The following is a 20,953-nucleotide window of genomic DNA, read 5'->3' on the forward strand; positions in this document are numbered from 1 at the left end:
TTCTAAGTGAAAGTCAGACACAAAAGGCCACATATTATATGATTCTATTTATCTGAAATGTCCATAAAAAGCAAAACCAGAGAGAGAGAAAATAGATTAGTTGTTGCCAGGGGCTGGGGGAAGGGGAGAACAGGCAGTTATTTAGTGGTGATGGTTTCCTAAATCTGTGAATATATTCAAAAACACTGAATTGGATATTTTAAAAACCTAATGAAGGGGTATATGGGAACTCTGTGCTTCCTGTATGGTTTTCCCATAAACCTACAAGTGCTCTAATAAAGAAAAAGATCCTGAAAAATAAAATAAAAACCGACTTTGTCTTTGACAACTGATGTACAAGACTCAATATTTTACTTGGTTAATTCCAAGATTTTGAAGATTAGTGGAGAGTACACACTCATTAGAAACCATACTTCTTCCTCTTGCCTGCATTATGGAACTTCAAAGGGACCCCATGACACATGATCACAAAGGAAATCTATTTTTCCCCAGTGACATTCAAAAGAGGAACCAGGAATTAAATTAAAAAAATATATATATAAATATAAGGGACCATTTAAAATACATACAAGAGGGAAGTGGATTTGGCTCAACTGACAGAGCATCCACCTACCATATGGGTCCAGGGTTCAAGCCCAGGACCTCCTGACCCGGTGTGGTGAGCTGGCCCATGTGCAGTGCTGGTGAGCGCAAGGAGTGCCCTGCCACGAAGGGGTGTCCCCCATGTAGGGGAGCCCCATGCGCAAGGAGTGCACCCCCACAAGGAGAGCCGCCCCATGCATTCCCGGTGCCGCTGACAAGAATGCAAGCAGACACAGAACACACATAGAATGGATATGGAGAGCAGACAATGTGGGGGGGAAGGGGAGAGAAATAAATAAAAATAAATAAATCTAAAAAAATAAAATAAAACAAGGAAGTGGACTAGGCCCAATGGACAGGGTGCCCGCCTACCACATGGGTGGTCCACGGTTCAAACCCCGGGCCTCCTTGACCCATGTGGAGCTAGCCCATGCACAGTGCTGTGTGCAAGGAGTGCCGTGCCACGCAGATGTGTCCCCGGCGTAGGGGAGCCCCAAGAGCAAGGAGTGTGCCCCGTAAGGAGAGCCGCGAAAGAAAGTTCAGCCTGCCCAGGAATGGCATTGCGCACACGGAGAGCTGACACAACAAGGTGACGCAACAAAAAGAAACAGAAACAGACTCCCGGTGCCGCTGATAAGGATAGAAGTAGACACAGAGGAACACATGGCGAACGCACACAGAGAGCAGACAACTGGGGGGGAGAAGGAGAAGGGGAGAGAAATAAATAAAAAGTAAAGCTTAAAATAAATAAAAGAAAATACACATAAGATTTTAACTTACATGCAACTCCAAATATCTAAGACAAGAATTGCAATTTTATTAAGGCACATTTATTACATACTTTAATTCTCATTTCCTCCTTACTCCAGATTGTATTATTATTCTATTTTATGCTGGGGGGAAAAGGTTACAAAAGTTACTAAGCAGCAAAGCTAGACTTCAAACTCAGGTTTATCTAATTCCAAAGGCTGTGCTCATTTATTCATCAACATTTACTGAGCACCTACTCTGCCAGGCACTGGGTTACATCTGGGGAAATAGCTGATTAAAAAAAGTTAATAAATGAGTAATATGTCAGGGCTACGAAGCAGAATTAAGCAGGGTAAGAGGAATTAAGAGTAACAGGAAAGAAAGGGAGGACTATCTTGGGAGATCAGGGAAGAACTTTCTAAGATTTACATTTGAGCAAAGACCTGAGAGAGGAAAAAAAAAAAGTGAGCCATTCAGATACTTGGAGAAGAGTATCCAAGCAGAGGAAATACCAACAGCAAAGGCCCTGAAGCGTAATTACCAAGGAGGCTAATGAAACCAAAGGGCAAGGGGACAGAATGTAAAAACCCTAACAATGATTCTAAATTATATTGAATGAAATAAGGAAGTCACATTAGGGTTTTGAATGAAAAAGTAACATTATTTGACTTCTGTTTTAAAGTATCTAACAAATGGGTTGAAAAAGACAGTAAGGGGACAAGGGTAAAAGTGGGAAACCAGTTAAAGGCTTTATAAACCCAGGCTAAGAATGAAGGTGATTTACTTCAGGGAAGTAATTCCAAAAAGGGACAAGCAGTTAAATACTAGAAATATTTTGAAAGTAGAGCTGATAGAAACTGCTGATGGTATGAGGGGCAGGGTATGGAAGGGTGAACCCATGGTTTCTGCTCTGAGCAAACAGAAGAATGAAATTACCATGTACCAACGTGGGGAAGATTAACAGAAGAAACAGGTTTGGGAAAAAGAAATTAAAAAAGCAGTTTTAGGGGAAACGGACTTTGGCCCAGTGGTTAGGGCGTCCGTCTACCACATGGGAGGCCAGCGGTTTAAGCCCCAGGTCTCCTTGACCCATATGGAGCTGGCCCATGCGCAGTGCTGATGTGCGCAAGGAGTGCCGTGCCACACAGGGGTGTCCCCCGCGTAGGGGAGCCCCACGCGCAAGGAGTGGCACCCATAAGGAGAGCCGCCCAGCGCGAAGGAGGAGCAGCCTGCCCAGGAATGGCGCCGCCCACACTTCCCGTGCCGAAGACGACAACAGAAGCGGACAAAGAAACAAGACGCAGCAAAAAGACACAGAAAACAGACAACCGGGGGAGGGGAGGGGAATTAAATAAATAAAAATAAATCTTAAAAAAAAAAAAAAGCAGTTTTATATACGTTCACCTCTGCTTCTGTCTTAGCCACTATACTGCACACTAATTTGTGTGCAACATAGCTATTAAGGAGTGAAACAGTACCAGATTCCAGTTCTTCTGATTCCAAATACTGTGCTCTTTTGTCTTTCTAATGAAATTTACAAGGCAACTGAATGAGATTCAGTTTTTCTCAGAACAAAACACCTCAAAGGCATACATTATTTGTTGGCAATCCAAAAACTACATTCACAATAAAAGGTATCAAATTAGGACAAATTCAACTCAAAACATCTGATAAACATGAAAAATATTCTGCCGATAATATAATAAAGTAGACAACAATGATATAGACGCAATAACATTTATCCAACAAATGCTCATCTTAGGTAAATAGTATGCAGAAGTTTATTTTGAAAAAGATGCCATGGGAAATGGATGTGGCTCAAGTGATTGGGCTCCTGCCTACCACATGGAAGGTCGTGGGTTTGGTTCCCCTTGCCTCCTGGGGAAGTTGAGCAAGACAGCTGGACTGATGAGCAGGTGTGGTGAGCTGCCGCAAAAAAGGCAACACAACAAAGAGACAAAACAAATCAAGGAGCTGAGGTGGCTCAAGCGATTAAGTGCCTCTCTCCAAAATGGGAGGTCCCAGGTTCAGTTCCCTGTTCCTCCAGACAGAGAAAGCATACAACAAATGGACACAGAGACAGAGAATGAGAGCAAACAATGGGGGGGGGGGGGGAGGAGAATTAATAAATAACTTTAAAAAAAAAAATGTCAAATCCCCCACTTCAAAATTTTTCATTTAATTTTACTCAGTGCACAGGTATATGCAGTCTGATCCATAAAGTAACTTTCTTTCATAAACCACAGTTTTCTCTGTTTTCATTAGGTACAGAATACTAATTTAGGAAATACTTAATTCTTGACTGAAAAGTTAATTATCTCATTGATTCCTCTACAGTGCTAAAATTATTAATATGTTCATTACCCATATTTCACGGATCAGTAGATTTCAGTTTGGTTTATAATCCCAGCTTCACTACTCAGTCACTATGTAATTTTAGGTTATTCTCTGTGAATTAAATAAAGTTATCCGACAGTCCATTTTTCAAGGTTGGAAGTAGAATCCAGGAGAAAATATGAAAATACTTTGAAAAACTCAAGTTATGGCAAACATACAAAAATGAATTTTAAATTATTCCATTATATTTAACCTTATTAGTGCAGAATTGTTTTTCACAGATTTCTCTAAAATAGAAAAACAATTGCTTTTTACAAATGTTTTTTGAAGAATCAAGTGATGGTCAAGTGATTACTGTCATCACTATATGCACATTTAAGGAGAAAGGGAAAACATTTTTCTACTCCCATGGTGTAGGTGGTCCAGGGGAAGAAAGAGTCCTGAAAGATGAGGTAAGGGAACTTAAATAGTTTTAAGTCAAAAAAAGAAGGGATTTTTAAAAGTAGTATTTGAACTTCTAGGAAGATGGCAGACTAGAAAAGAAAGAGGTTTCTTTCCACCCACAGGAAAAGATAAAGGACAGGCAGAAACAGCCTGGGGAAAAAATGTTCTAGGCTGGTACTGCTAAGAAGTGAGAGATGCACAGGAAAAGACTTGACAAAAAGACTGTGAGTGAAACCTGCAGCTGCAGCCCCAGCATGCCTCTCCCACCCTATGAACAGACATTTTAAAATTCTCTGGCCTTGGGTCTGCAGCTACAGACAAAGGGGGACCAGGGATTCACATCCCCAGGAAATGGGAGAAAAAGGGATGCAGGCTAAGGCTGACTGAGCTTTTGGGTCACAAATTTGGTCTGCTGTGTCCCACAAGCACTTTCAGGCTAGGTGGGATCGAACCATGGTTATCCCTGGGAGTCAGCAGAGAACTAAAGAGATCTGACCCTCTCAATCACCATCCCTACTGACCCAGCCTGTTTGCTGAAGACAGAGGGGAATGGAATTATTTCCTACTCAGAAAAAAAAGGGGGGGGGGGGCGGGGAAGGGGAGGCTGACAGCAAATGTTGAGAAAGTTTGAATTGCTAGGTTCTTTTCCTCCAGGCAGGATCCTCTATCAGTCTGATATGGTCATGTTAAATTGAGCACCATCAAACTGCACAGCAAGAAAGTGTAAGCAAGAAATTTAAAAACAAATAATAGGCAAGAAACTTTTTCTAGCCTTTACAGCTTCCCTTCCCTCCCCAAGGCCCTTGGAACCAGGTCTGCAACTCATTACTACTGGTCCGAGGGTCCAGATTTGAGCAACTAACAATCCTAAAGACCCAGAAAAGGCTGAACCAAGAATCAAAGAATGGCGCTAACACAGCCTCTCATCACTAAATCTCTAAAAAAGTGAGTGAAATTGAGTATCAGAGTACCATCATAATCAGGTGCCTAGACATCAGGAAAGTTACAAACCATACTAAGAAAATATAAGTATGGCCCAAGCAAAGGAATATAACAAAGCCCCAGATGAGACACAGGATTTGAGATAATAATCAACGAGATTTACACAAATTTCCAAAATCGAATTAATGAGTTGAAAGACAATATGGCTACAGAGATAAGGACATAACAGAGACACTGACAGAGCACAAAGAAGAATTAGAAAACCTGAAAAAAAAAGCAACAAAGCTCATGGGAATGAAAGATATGACAGATGAGATAAAAACACATTAGAAGGGGGGAAGCCGAGATGACAGCAGAGTAAGGAGCTCCAAGAGTCAGCTCATCCTACAGGGCAGTTAGTATAATCACCCAGAGCTATCTAAAGCACTTGTTTGGGGGCACCAGCATACCAGAGTATGGAAGGAGGAGACTGTCCATCTGCAGAAAAGATTCGTGAGTAGAACCCTCCATGCCAATGAGTCCATGGTGTAGGCTGTCTACAGAGCTCTTCCGTGGCTGGAGTTGGAAACTCCATTTCCAAAAATGGGGGAGGAAGACAGTGTGGCACCAACTTCAGCTACTGATTAGTAAATTCGGCAGACTAAAGTACAATCCTAAGAACAGCTAAACTTTGAACCTGTCCAAGTTAAAAGGAGGCCAGGAGCAGCCATTTTAACTCCACCCCCAGCATGAGAGGAAGCGGGGTGAATGAAAATCACAGTGCTGGTAGGGATCAGCTTCTTTCCACACAGATGGAATTGCAGCTCTAGCCTAAACCCCAGTCCCGCCTCCGGCAGGGAAGCTAGAAGGACCTGCACCACCTCTCTGGGAAACTCTTAAGTTGCACTGCAGAGGCTGGTGCCCATCCTACTCTAGTGGCGCAAGCCGCCTCAGGAGCTATTCCAGGGCTGGAGTTAGAAGCTCCATTTCCCATAAACGGGGGGAGGAAGAGACTGCTGTCCACCAACTTCAGCTACTGATTAGTGGATTCGGTTGGCTTAAGTATAATTCCAGAAACAGCTAGGGTTTGAACTCGCCCAAGTTGGAAAGAGGCTGGTAGCTGCCATTTTGACTCCACCCCTGGCATTAGGGGAAGCCTGGATGACTGAAAAGGAAGTTAGGAACTGATTTCTTTCCACTCAGATCCAACTGCAGCCCTAGCCTAGGCTCCAGTCCCACTTTCAGGGAGGAAGTTGGCAGAACCTGCACCAGGCTCTCCTGCAGGTGCTTTCAGGGGACACAGGTTGAACAGTCAGACACCTGGGGCTGCATCCCTGCACTCAGATAGAATAGGAGACGAGCTGGGTTTCCTCAGCCTCTTCCAGCAACTGCAGGCGTTTTCAGTCCACAGGAACTGGTTTGATGAGCGCCTTTGAGTCCATCTCTGCCTCTGCCCCCCCACAGGCTAGGAAGGGTCTGGTGTTCCCTCAGCCTCTCAAGCCAACTGCAGGTACTTTTGGCCTGCACAAACTCCACTGTTGGTACCTGTGGCTCCACCCCGACTCCCAAAAGTAAAAGAGAGGGACTGTGTTTGCCCAGCCTCTCTGGATAACTGCAGGTGCTTTTGGCCCATACAGCCTGAACTAATGGGTACTTGCGGACCCACCCCCACCCCACAACAGGAAAGGAGGGATCTGGTGTTTCCTCAGCCTTTCCGGGCGAAGGCAGGCACTTTTGGTCTGCAAAGACTGGACTGCTGGACACCTGTGGATCCACTCCCATCATTCGGTAGGATAAGAAGAGGCTTGTGTTTCCTCAGCCCCTCCAAGTAATGACAGGCTCTTTCGGCCTGCATGGATTGGACTGTTGAAATCCTATGGATCCATCCCCACACCTTAATAGGATAGCAGGGGACTGGCATTTCCTCAGTCTCTCCGGGCAACGGCGGGTACTTGTGGCCTACAGGGACTGAACTGTTGGGTATCAGTGGTTCTGTTCCCACCTGCTAAAGGGTAGAAGGGACAGAACTCCCTCAGCCTCTCAGGGCAACTGCAGATGTATTCGGCCCACACAGACTGAATTGCTGGGCACTCCAGAGGGTCCATCCCCAACCCCAGCAGGGAAGGGGTCTGGTGCTATGTCAGTCTGCCTGGGAAACTGTGGTCATTTTGGACCCACACAGCATAGATTTTTGCCCACACCTGCAGCTTCATCCCCGCTCCAGGTAGTGGAGGAAGGGTTGTGAAGTTTCATCAGTCTCTCTGGGCAAATACAGTCTTGTCCTGCACAACTCAGATTATTACACATGGCTGCAGCTCTGTCCCTATCCCTGGCAGAGGAGAAAGGCATGAGAAGCTTCATCAATTCCTGGGGCAATGTGGGGAGCTTCAGCTGCCATAGCTTACAGCACCAATATCATCCTCAATTCTACTACAAAACCAGCAAGGGAGAAAAGATAAGAAAACCCTAAACTAAAGGGAAAAACTGCACGCAGAATAAATACATCTACTGAGCCAGATGCGAAGGCACCAACAAAAATTACAATCCACACCAAGAAAGAGGAAGATATGGCCCAGTCAAAGGAACAAGAAAAGCCTGCAGATGACATAAAGGTGTTTTGATAACTAATCATAGATGTTCAAACAAACTTCCTTAATAAATTCAATGAGAAGGCTAAAGACATTAAGAATTTGGAAACATACATAGAAAAAATAACAGATTTTATGGGAAAGAGGCAATAAAAGTAAAAACACACCGATGGGAAGTGGATGTGGCTCAGGCAACTGGGCTCCTGCCTACCACACGGGAGGTTGCTGGTTCGGATCCTGGTGCCTCCTAAAGAAGAGAACGAGCTGGTGCAAAGGGCAGGCGTGGCAAGCTGGCACAACAAGACAGAAGAAGAACATATGGGAGACACAACAAAGCAGAGAACAAAGGTCCCCAGTGGCTCCTAAAGAAAGAAAGTGAGCTGAATTGTCAACAGGTGTGGTAATGTGATGCAGCAAGATGATGCAACAAGAGCCATGGGGAGGAAAAACAGATTGAGAGACACAACACAAAGCAGGGAGTGGAGGTGACTCAAGCGATTAGACCGCTCTCCTCCAACATCAGATGGCCCAGTTTCGGCTCCCAGTGCCTCCTAAAGAAACAAGAAAGATGAAAAGGCTCAGCAAGTGAAAAACAACGAGGGTGTGGGGAGAAATTAATTAAATCTTAACAACAACAACAACAACACTGTGGAGGCATATAATAGCAGATGTGAGGAAGCAGAAGAAAGGATCAGTGAGCTTGAAAACATGGCCTCCAACAGCGAACATACAAAAGAATAGATAAAGAATGGGAAAAAATTGAACAGGGTCTCAGGGAACTAAATGACAGCAAAAGATGTGCAAGCATACATGTCATGGGTGTCCCAGAGGAAAAGAGAAGGGAAAAGGGGTAGAAGGACTATATGAAAAAATGGTAGGAATTTCCCAATCCTATTGAAAGACATAGATATTCATGTCCAAGAAGCACACTGTACTCCAATCCAAATAAACGTGAATACCAACTGAGACACATACTAACCAGAATGTCAAATGCCAAAGACAAAAAGAGAATTCTGAGAGCAGCAAGAGAAAGGCAGTGCATAACATATGAGGCATACCCAGTAAGAGGAAGTGCCAATTTCTCATTAGAAACCATGGAGGCAAGAAGACAGTGGTATGATATTTTTAAGATGCTGCAAGAGAAAAACTACCAGCCAAGAATTTTATATCCAGCAAGATAAGCTTTCAAAAATGAGGCTGAGTTTAGAATATTCACAGATAAAGAGAAATTGAGAGAGTTTATAACAAAAAGGCCAGCTTTTCAGGAAATACTAAAGAGAGTGTTACAGTCTTAAAAAAAAAAAAAAAAAAAGAAAAGAAATGAGCGTGAGGCTTGGAAGACTGTACCAATACCAGTCACCAAAAGTCTCAAAAGAATGGTGAAAATAAAATAATAGATAAAACCAAAAGATAAAAATGGATGAAATAAGAACTGCCTTTACAGCAAAACATTGAATGTTAATTGATTAAACTTCCCAATCAAAAGACACAGACTGGTAGAGTGGATAAAAAAATATGAGCCATCAATATGCTGTCTGTAAGAGACTCACCTTAGACCCAAGACACTAACAGATTGAAACGAAAGGTTGGGGGAAAAATAATTCCATGGATGCAAAACATAAAAATAAAAAAAAGTTGGGGTAGTTATACTTAGATCAGATGATACAGACTTATTAGAGACAAGGAAGGAATTACATATTAATAAAAGGGATGATTAACCAGAGAGAAATAACAATCATAAATGTATATGCACCCAACCAGGATGCCTCAAGATACAAGGGGCAAACACTGGAAAAACTGGAGGGAGAAACAGATACCTCTACAATAATAGCTGAGAGACTTCAATACACCACTCTCAGCATTGGACAGAACATCTGGGCAGAGGTTCAATAAAGAAACAGAGAGCTTGAATAACAGAATAAATGGCCTAAACCTAACAGACATATACATAACACTGTACCCCAAAATAGCAGGATATACCCCAAAACAGCAGGATATACATTCTTTCCAAATGCTCATGGATCCTCCTCCAGGACAGACCATATGTTGGGTCACAAAGTAGATTTCAACAAATTCAACAAGTTTGAAACTATGCAAAGTACTTTCCCTGATCATAAAGGAATAAAAGTGGAAAGCAACAAGAGGCAGAAAAAGAGAAAATTCACATATCTATGGAGATTAATCAACACACCCTTAAATAATCAGTGGGTCAAGGAAGAAATTTTATGGGAATCAATAAATATCTCGAGACAAATGACAATAAGAACACAAAAGAGAAGCAGATGTAAATCAAGCAACTGGGCTCCCGTCCACCATATAGGAGGTCCAGGGTTCGATTCCCGAGGCCTCCTGGTGAAGGTGAGCTGGCCTAAGCAGAAAGGACACGCACAGTGCTGGTCCGCACAGAAAACTGGCGCAAGATGACACAACAAAAAGAAATGCAGAGGAGAGACAATAAGAGGTGCAGCAGACCAGGGAACTGAGGTGGCACAAAAGATCAAGCACTTCTCTCCCACTCTGGAAGGTCCAAGAATTGGTGAAGAGAAGACAAGCAGACACAGAAGAACATACAAGCAAATGGACACAGAAAGCAATGAGTGCACAACAATAGGGGGAGGGTTAAATAAATAAATCTTTTTTAAAAAAAGAACACAGTCTATCAGAGCCTATGGGATGCAGCTAAGGCAGTGCTGAGAGAGATATTTATAGCCCTCAATGCTTACATTAAAACAGAAGCGCTAAAATCAATGACCTAACTACACTGCTGGAGGAACTAGAAAAAGAACAAACTAATCCCAAAGCAAGTAAAAGGAATGAAATAACAAAGATCAGCAGAAATAAATGAAACTGAGAACAAAAAAAAAAAAAAAGAATTAACAAAACCAGTAGGTAGTTCTTCAAGAAGATTAACAAAATTGAGAAAACCCTTAGCTAGACTAAGAAAAAGAAGGAAGATGCAAATAAATGAAATAAAAAATGAAAACAGGAGCAATACTGATCTCACAGAAATAAGAGGGATCATAAGAGGACACTAAGAACAACTTTATGCCAAAAAACTAAGCCAATGTAGACAAAATGGAAAACTTCCTCAGAACGTACAACCTACACAACCCTAGAAGAAACAGAAGACCACAACAAACCAATCATGCGGCGGACTTGGCCCAGTGATTAGGGTGTCCGTCTACCACATGGGAGGTCTGCGGTTCAAACCGTGGGCTTTCTTGACCCGTGTGGAGCCGGCCCATGCACACTGCTGATGCGCGCAAGGAGTGCTGTGCCACGAAGGGGTGTCCCCCATGTAGGGGAGCCCCACGTGCAAGGAGTGTGCCCTGTAAAGAGAGCCGCCCAGTGCGAAAGAAAGATGCAGCCTGCCCAGGAAAGGCACCGCCCACACGGAGAGCTGACACAACAAGATGCCACAACTAAAACAAACACAGATTCCTGTGCCGCTGACAACAACAGAAGCGGACAAAAAAGACACAGCAAACAGACACAGAGAACAGACAACCGGGGGGTGGGGGGGGAGAAATAAATAAATCTTAAAAAAAAAAATCATAACAGATTCAAACAGTCATCAAACAACTCCCAAAATGAAAAGCCCAGGACCAGATGGTTTCACAGGTAGAATTCTACCAAGCATTCAAAGAAGATTTAATGCAAATTTTACTCAAACTCTACCAAAAAATTAAATAAGAAGGAAGGCTACCAAACTCATTCTATGGAGACAATATTACCCTCATACTAAAGTCAGGTAAAGATATTAGGAGACAAGAAAATTACCCATTTTTCTAATGAATATGGATGCAAAAATCATCAATAAAATACTTGCTAATCGAATTCAACAACACATTGTAAGACTTATTCATCATGATCGAGGGTTTTATACCAGCCATGCAAGGGTGGCTCAACACAAGAAAATCAATCAGCACAATATACGACATTAATAAATCAAAGAAGAAAAATGTCATGATCCTACTGATTGACACAGAAAAGGCATCTGACAAAAAACAACACCCTTTCTTGATAAAAACACTCCAAAAGACGGGAATAGAAGAAAACTTTCTCAACATGATAAAGACCATATATGAAAAACCAACAGCTAACACTGTACTCAACAGTGAAAGACTGAAAGCTTTCCCGTTGAGATCAGGGACAAAACAAAAATGCCTACTGTCACCACTGTAGTTGAAAAAAGTGTTAAAAGCTAGAGCCATGAGGCAAGAAAAAGAAATAAAAGGCATTCATAATCAGAAAGGAAGAACTAACACTGACTATTCACAGATGATACGATCTGTATCTAGAAAGTCATGCTAATAAACAATTTCAGTAGAGTGTCAGGATACAAGATCAAAACACAAGTATTTAGCAATAAACCTAACCAAGGATATAAAGCACTTGTATTCAGAAAACTATGGTGCATTGCTAAAAGAAATTTAAAAAGACCTAAATAATTGCCCATGGACTGGAAGACTAAATATTACGAAGATGTCAATTCCACCCAAACTGATATATCAATCCAATCCCAATAAAAATATCACCATCATTTTTTAAAGAAATGAAAAACACAATTATATTTATCTAGAGGGTAAGAGGCCTTGAATAGCCAGAAATATCATAAAAAGGAAAAGTGAAGTTGGAGGACTCTCACTTCCAAACTTTAAATCATATTACCTAGCTGCAGTGGTAAAAACAGCATAGTACTGGCATAAAGACAGATGCATAGACCAATGGAACTGAACAGATGATTCAGAAACAGAATCTCACATCTATGGCCAAATGATTTGTGACAAGTCCGTCAAACCCACCCAGCTGGCGCAGAACAGTCTATTCAACAAATGGTGCTGGGAGAACTGGATATCCATAGCCCAAAGAAAGAAAGAAGACCTCTATCTCACATCTTGTACAAAAATTAACTCAAAATAGATCAAAGACCTAAATATAAAAGCTAGAACCATAAAGCTCCTAGAAGAAAATGTAGGAACACATTTCCAAGACCTGGTAGTAGGTAGGAGGCGGATTCTTAAACCTTACACCAAAGGCATGAGCAAAGAAAGAAAACATGGATAAATGGTACCTCCTCAAACTTAAACACTTCTGTGATTCAAAGGACCTCATCAAGGTGAAAGGGCAGCCACTCAATGGGAGAAAATATTTGGAAACCATATATTCTATAAGGGTTTGATTTCCATTCTATATAAAAAGATAATACAACTCAACAGTAGAAGAGCAAATAGTCCTATTAAAAAATGGACAAAAGATTTAAACAGACATTTCTCCAAACAGGAAATAAAAATGGCCAAAAAGCACATGAAAAAAAGTGTTCAATAACTACTATTAGGGAAATGCAAATCAAAACAACAATGAGATATCATCTAACACTGCACAGAATGGCCATTACCAAAAAAACAGACAACAATAAGTGCTGGAGAAGATGTGGAGAAATAGGAGCGCTCCTTTACTCTTGGTGGGATTGTAAAATGGTGCCCTGTGAAAAACAATTTGGCAGTTCCTAGGGAAGCCAAATATAGAACTGCCATATGATCCAGCAATTCCTCTATTAGGAATATATCCAGAAAAATAAAAACCATGACACGAATAGGTATCTGCAAACTGATGTACACAGCGGCATTATTCAAAATTGCCAAAAGATGGGAACAACTCAAGTGCCCATCAACCAATGAATGTTTAAACAAAAAATGTGTTACATACACACTATGGAATACTATGCTACAATAAAATGAAATGAAATTGGAACAGATAAGATAACATGGATGAATCTTGAAGACACTATGCTAAGCAAAGTAAGCCAGACACAAAAGAACAAATATTGCATGGTCTCATTAATATGAATTAAATATGAGGAATAAATACATGGGGTTAAAACCTAGAGTATTGGTTAGTAGGAGATAAGAGAAGGGTTGAGAAGTACTGATACTTAATGTATGTAGACGTTTTAATTAACTTGACTGTAAAAGTGTGGAAATGGATAGAGTTGATGGTAACACATTATAGTGAGTAGTAGCTGGATTATAAACGGGATTGTGGCTGAAAAGGGTAGTCTGGGGAAATAAATGTCAACTGAAAGAAAGCTAGAGAATAACCTAGGGACTGAATAACAGTGAGCCCAGAGGTGGATGAGAATTGTGGTTTATGGTACAGATGCAAGAGTGTCCTATGAGCTAGAGTAGATGCACATCACTAATGCAGGGTGGTGGGAACGTGGAGAAGCATGGGAAAAATACAAATGGTGTAACCTATGGACTGTGGTTAACAGCAATACTATAATATTCTTGCATCCATGCCAAAGAAGTACTGTGTTGATAATGGGGGAGTATGGAAAAAGTGTGCCAAATGTACACTATGGATCACGGGTAGTGGTACTAGTCTGATATTATCTCATAATCTGTAACAAATATTCCACCTTGGTGAAAGGGTGTTGTATGGGAGTTCTACACATGTGCATGATTGCTTTGTAAAGTTCACAACCTCTGTAATATAAATATATTTTTTAAAAATAGGGTGGTTTGGAAGAAAAATACACCAAATGTAATAAGATAGGGACTATAGTTAGTAGTAATATTTTTTTTTCTGATTTTTTTTTCTCTCCCCTTACCCACCCACCCTCCCCCCACCCCCAGTTGTCTGTTCTCTGCGTCTATTTGCTGTATGTTCTTCTGTGTCTGCTTCTGTTGTTGTCAGCAGCACGGGAATCTGTGTTTCTTTTTGTTGCGTCATCTTGTTGTGTCAGCTCTCTGTGTGTGGGGTGCCATTCCTGGGCAGGCTGCACTTTCTTTCACGCTAGGCGGCTCTCTTTACGGGGCACACTCCTTGAGGATAGGGCTCCTACGCGGGGACACCCCTGCGTGGCATGGCACTCCTTGCACGCATCAGCAATGCGCGAGGGCCAGCTCCACATGGGTCAAGGAGGCCTGGGGTTTGAACCGCAGACCTCCCATGTGGTAGACAGACACCCTAACCACTGGGCCAAGTCCGCTTCCCAGTAGTAATATTTTGAGGATGCTCTTGCATAGTTTGCAACCAATGTATCACAACAATGCAAGGTTTGGTGGAGGGGTGGGTGATATATGGGATCCCTGCATGATGTTATGCATGTTTATTTTGTAAGTTCACAACTTCTAGTATACCCTTATTGTTTATGTATGTTCATGTATGAATGATATACTTCAAAAAAAAAATTTTTTTTAAATATATGGGCTGACAGAATGGATTAAAAAACCCAAGCCATGCATACGCTGCTTAGAAAAGACTTATCTTATATCCAGGGATACAAACAGGCTGAAAGTGAAAGGTTAGAAAAAGATACTCCATGCAAATAGTACTCAAAAAAGAACAGGAAAAGCTAAATATCAGGAAAAACACACTTTAAATGCAAAAACTTATAAGAGATACGAAGGCCATTATGTATTAATAGAAGGGAAAATACACCAGGAAGAAATAACAATCGTAAATATCTATGCAGTAATATATGAGACAAACTCTGGTAAAAACAAAGAGAGAATCAGACATCTCTACAATAATAAAACTGGAGACTTCAACATACTACTCGCATCATTAGAAAAAACAAATAGAAGATCAACAAGGAACTTGAACAATATGATAAAGGAGCTAGGCATAACAGACATATACAGAACAATGAACCCAACACAGTGGATTATATATTCTTCTCAAGTGCCTATGGCTCTTTGTTCAAGACAGACCACAAATGTTACGTCACAATGTAGCTCTGAATAAATATAAAAAGACTGAAGTTATACAAAGCACTGTCTCAGCTAATAATGGAATGAAACTGGAAATCAATAATAGGAAACAGGTAAATTTGCAAATGTATGGAGGCTAAATAACACACTCTTAAATAATCAGTGGGTCAAAGAAGAAATTGCAAGTGAAATTAGTAAATGTACTGAGACAAATCAAAATGAAAACACAACTTATCAAAACTTATGGGATTCGGCAAAAGCAGTCTGGAGGAGGAAATTTATATACCTCAATGTATATATTTGAAAAGAGAAAGAAAAAAATCTAACCAAACAAATGGAGAAACTAGAAAAAGAACAGCAAACCAGTCGCAAATCAAGCAGAAAGAATAAAGATTAGAGCAGAAATAAATGAAATTGAGAACAAAAAAAACTATAGAGAAGAATCAGTGAAACCAAAAGCTAGTTCTCTGAGAATATTAATAAAATTGATAAACGCTTAGCTAGACTAACGAAGAAAAAAAAGAAGATGCAAATGAATACAATCAGAAATTAAAGGGGGGAAGTTTCAACTGACCCTACAGGCATAAAAGGATCATAAGAGGATATAATGAAAAACTGTACGCCAACAAGCTAGACAACTTAGATGAAAGGGGAAAAAGTCCTAGAAATGCACAAACTATACTGAAGCTACAGAAATACAAAAACTTAACAAACCAATCATATTTAAAGACAATGAAACAGTCATCAAAAATCTACCAACAAAAAAAAAAGTCCAGGACCAGATGGCTTCAAAGGTGAATTCAACCAAGCATTTCGAAAAGAATGACCCATCCTGTTTAAAGTCTTTTAAAAACTGAAGAGGAGGGAAAATTATCCAACACATTTTCTGAAGCAAATATCACCCTAATACCAAAGCCAGACAAAGATACAAGAAAATAAAATTACAGACTATCTCTTGAATGAACAAAGATGCAAAAATCCTCAAAAAAAATACTTGCAAATCATATCCAACAGTATATCAAAAGTCTTATGCATCAGGACCAAATGGGATTTAATCCTGGTATGCAAGGGTGAGTCAATATAAGAAAATCAATCTACATAATACACCACATTTACAGACTGAAGGGAAAAAAAAACACATGATCATATCAATCAATGCAGAAAAGGCATCTGACAAAATCTAACATTCTTTCTTGATAAAAACATTTCAAAACATAGGAAGAGAAGAAAAAGTCTTAAATATGACTAAGGGCATACATGAAAAATCCACAACCAACATCATACTCAATGGGGAAAAGTTGAATACTTTCCTTTTAAGATCGGGAACAAGACAAGGATGCCCACAGTCACCACTGCTTTTCAACATTGTACTAGAAGTTCTAGCTAGAACAATTAGACAAGAAAAAAAAATTAAAATAAAAGGCATTCAAATAGGAAAAAAGAAATAAAAATCTTACTATTCATAGATGACATGATCCTTTGAGAAGATTCTGAAATATCTATAACAAAACTACTTGAGCTAATATATGAGTTCAGCAAAGTGGCAGGATACAAGATCAACATGAAAAAATGAGTAATGTTTATGCACACTAGGGATGAACAACCTGAGGAAATCAGGGGGTTAATGCCATTTACTGTAGCAGCAAAAAGACTCAAATACCTAAGAATCAATTTAACCAATGAATTACAGGACCTATACACTTAAAACTACAAAACAATGCAAAAAAAAAAAAAAAAAATCAGTGAAGACCTAAACAAATGGAAAGACATTCTGAGTTCATGAACTGGAAGACTAAATATCATGAAGATGACAATCTTCCCCAAACTGATTTACAGATTCAACACAACACCAATCAAAATTCCAACAGCTGGGAAGCAGATTTGGCTCAACTGACAGAGCATCCACTTACCACATGGGAGGTCCAGGGTTCAAACCCAGGGCCTCCTGACCTGTTTGGTGAGCTGGCCCACGCGCAGTGCTGATGCACGCAAGGAATGCCGTGCCACATTGGGGTGTCCCCCACGTAGGGAAGTCCCACGTGCAAGGAGTTTGCCCCGTAAGGAGAGCTACCCCATGTGAAAAAAGTGCAGCATGCCTAGGAGTGGCGCTGCACACACAGAGCTGATGCAGCAAGATGACACAGATTCCCAGTGCCACTGACAAGAATACAAGCAGACACATAAGAACACACAGAAAATGGACAAAGAGAGCAGACAATTGGGGGGGGGGGTGGGAAGGGGAGAGAAATAAATAAATAAAAATCTTAAAAAAAAAAAAAACTTCCAACAGCCTACTTTACAGGAACAGAAAAGGAAATTACCAATTTGGAAAGAAAATACACTCTAAAAAAGAAGAGCAGTGTGGGAGGATTTTCACTGCTTCACCCTGAAACATATTACAAAGGCACAACAGTCAAAACAGCATGATATTGGCATAGAGACAGACATATGGATCACTGGAACAGAACTGGGAGTCCAGAAATACATCCTCACTGTACAGTCAACAGTTGTTTTTTAAAAAAAAGATTTATTTTCTATCTCCCCACACCCTCATTGTTCTGTATTTGCTGTGTCTGTTTGCTGCGTGCTGGTTTTTTCGTTTGTTTTTTTCAGAAGGCACCATCAAACCTGGGCCCTCCCATGTGGAAGGGAGGCGCATAATTGCTAAAGCCACCTTTGCTCCCTGCTTTGTGGTCTCTCATTATGTTTTCTTCCATGTGTTGTTTGTCTTCTTTAGGAGCCACTGGGAACCGATCCTGGTCCTCCCATGTAGTAGGTGGGAGCTCAAATCACTTGAGCTACATCTGCTTCTCAGCCAAGTGGGAAGGGACAAAACAGTCTCTTCAACAAATGGTGCTGGGAGAACTGAATATCTAAAACCAATAGAATGAAAGAGGATCCTTTTCTCACTCTTCAAACAAGAATCAACTCAAAATGGATCAAAGACCTAAATATAAAAGCCAGGACCATAAAACTACTAGAAGAAAATATAAGAAAACATCTTAAAGACCTTGTGGTCTTCTGGTAGGTGGTGGTTTCTTGGAACACACACCCAAAGCACAAGCAACAAAAGAAAAAATAGATAAAAGGACCCTCCTCAAAATTAAATACTTTTCCACCTCAAAGCACTTTGTCAAAAGGGTGAAAAGGAAGCTAACTCAAGGGGAGAAAATATTTGAAAATCCCATATCCGATAAGCGTTGAATATTCATGATATGTAAAGAGATGCTACAATTCAATAATAAAAAGACACAAGACATGGGAGCAGATATGGCTCAGTTGAGTACCCACCTCCCACTTGGGAGGTCCCGAGTTCAGTTCCCAGTGCCTCCTAAAGAACACAATGAGCAAAGAGCAGACAATGAGCACAATCAATCAGAAAAAGAAGAAGAAAAAAAAAAAAACCACAAGGAGCAAACAGATGAGGGAGCCATGGGGAAAGGGAAGGAGGAAAAAAAAAAGACAAACTACCCAATTTAAAAACAGGTCAAAGAATTGAATAGACATTTGTCCGAAGAAATACAATGGCAAAAAGAAAAAAGAAATGTTCCACATCACTAGTGATTAGGGAAATGAAAATCTAAGCTCCAATGAGATATCATTTCACACCTATTTAATGGCCACTATTAAAAAGATGGAGTATGTGTTGGAGAGAATGTGAAGAGACAGGAACACTTACTCACTGTTGGTGGCAATGTAGAAAAAGGTACAGCCACTGTACTGTGAAGAACTGTGTGGCAGTTCCTAAAGGTGAACACAGATTTGCCACATGACCCAGAAATTTTTTTTTCTGAGAAAACAGGATGAAAGGAGAATGAAGGGATGATGCAAATTCATGGTTTTGAGTCTGCAGGGCAAGGAGAATGGCAGTGTCATTGACAGGAGTATGAATGGATTTGGGGAAATGAGATCAGTTTTAGATTCCAGATGAGATACAAAGGCAAGGTCTTTCACAGGAAAATATCATGTGGACAGCAGGAAATGCTGGACCAGAATTCTGGAGCAATTGAGAGGGGAAAGATGCCCATGGAGTGAGTGTGAATATGAAGAGAGATGGTGTGGAGGGAGAAAAGAAGAGAGTCTAGGATGGAATGGGAATGTCCATGCTCCAAGGACATATAGCCAAAGGTGAGAACAGGGATGGGTGTGAAGGCTGGGAGAGGTCTCTGAAGTCAAAGATTTGCAAAAACCAAGGGGAATGTAGACTGAAACAGGTTATCAGGTCTGGTGGTGGACAGTTTCAAAAGAAACAGCTTCTTAACTTCTTTGCTAGGAAGTGACCTCTGCTGGCCCACCCCTTCTTATACAAATTATAAACATCCTTTTGGCTTTAGTTTTTCCACTATTTTTCCAATTATTTCTTTCTTCATGTATTCTCCAGTCCTTAGAATTCCTCTAGTACTCAGAGACTGCCAGTGTGTTTGGCCTTTAGTATACCTCCCTGCATTTTCCCTGCAAATACCACTAATGGCTATATACAAATACAGAATGATTGTGCTACTATGAACTAAATATATTGTGTAATCTCATAGAGTTAACAACCTGAATATAGGTCACCAGAAAATAGAACGAGGTTAGAGAATGGAAAGCTGAGGGTTAACCTGTACAGAACTGGTAATAAATAAATAGATAAATAAATAAATAGATAAATAAAGGCTGTGTGTTAACCTCTGGAAATAAAATAGAAAAGATGAAAGCACAACATAATGTTTGTAATCAGCAAAGCTGTTATATCGGTATGGCAGTGGTTGAAAAGGGAAAATCTAAGATCATTTTTATTACTAAAAGGAAAGCTAAAAAATGTAACATGGGGCTGTATAGCATAGTAAAACATCATGTGAAATATGAATATGGGTAATATTGCATATATGAGACTGTTTTTCTTTGAAACTGAATAAATGTATATTAATGCTACAAGATGTTAATATCAGGGGGAAAAAAACAAAAAACCAACAAAACACATCATGCTAAGTGAAAGAAACCAGACACAAAGTACTATATATTATATGATGGCAGTTATATAAAAGGTAAAGTATATCATTTATAAAGATGGAATTAGATTTGGGCTGCAGAAGGATGGAGGGATTGAGAGGTGACTGCTAAGGAGTGTGGAGTTTTTCTTTTTTGAGTAATGAAATTGTTATAAAATTTTTTTGTGGTGATGAATGCACAATACTGTGATTATACTAAAAGCCATATGTGAATATATCTCAATAAAACTGCTTTTAAAAATTTTTTAAGTAAAAAAATAGTATGTGATGGGTAACAGCAAAAAGTACAGTTAAGATGATCACCATAGCTCTATGCTTTTTTTAAAATTCACAGATGGTCTAGTATCTACTTATGTTTATCACTCCCTCAGAACACAGTCAATTCTGTTATTGCTTCATGTTCCCTTGTCTTTGCTTCAACAGTTCCCAAATAGTCCTATGCCTAGCCAGAGTATCCAACTAGCCTTTTCAGTATACTTTTTTTTTTTAAGATTTACTTATTTTATTTATTTCTCTTCCCTTCTCTCCCCCGCGCCCCGCAGTTGTCTGTTCTCTGTGTCTATTTGCTGCGTGTACTTCTTTGTCCGCTTCTGTTGTTGTCAGCGCCACGGGAATCTGTGTT

General features: G+C 40.3%; 1 protein-coding gene across 3 annotated transcripts in view; it reads right to left on the minus strand.

Moving 5' to 3' along the window:
- The window catches only part of UBE2W (ubiquitin conjugating enzyme E2 W), an 87,910-nt gene that overhangs the window by 61,871 nt on the left and 5,086 nt on the right, over positions 1–20,953 (minus strand). For 2 of the 3 annotated variants that reach the window (XR_011645641.1, XM_058275654.1), the window contains exon 1: positions 5,505–5,594. The exons of the other annotated variant lie outside the window; for it this stretch is intronic. Coding sequence is in view for 1 of the 2 variants with exons in the window: in XM_058275654.1 (XP_058131637.1) it covers positions 5,505–5,579 (75 nt within the window). In the remaining variant the exon portion in view is untranslated. Of the gene's footprint in view, positions 1–5,504; positions 5,595–20,953 lie in introns of those variants that run through there. 3 annotated transcript variants of the gene reach the window in all.

Source organism: Dasypus novemcinctus, chromosome 14, assembly GCF_030445035.2.
Source record: "Dasypus novemcinctus isolate mDasNov1 chromosome 14, mDasNov1.1.hap2, whole genome shotgun sequence".
NCBI classification, from domain to species: domain Eukaryota; kingdom Metazoa; phylum Chordata; class Mammalia; order Cingulata; family Dasypodidae; genus Dasypus; species Dasypus novemcinctus.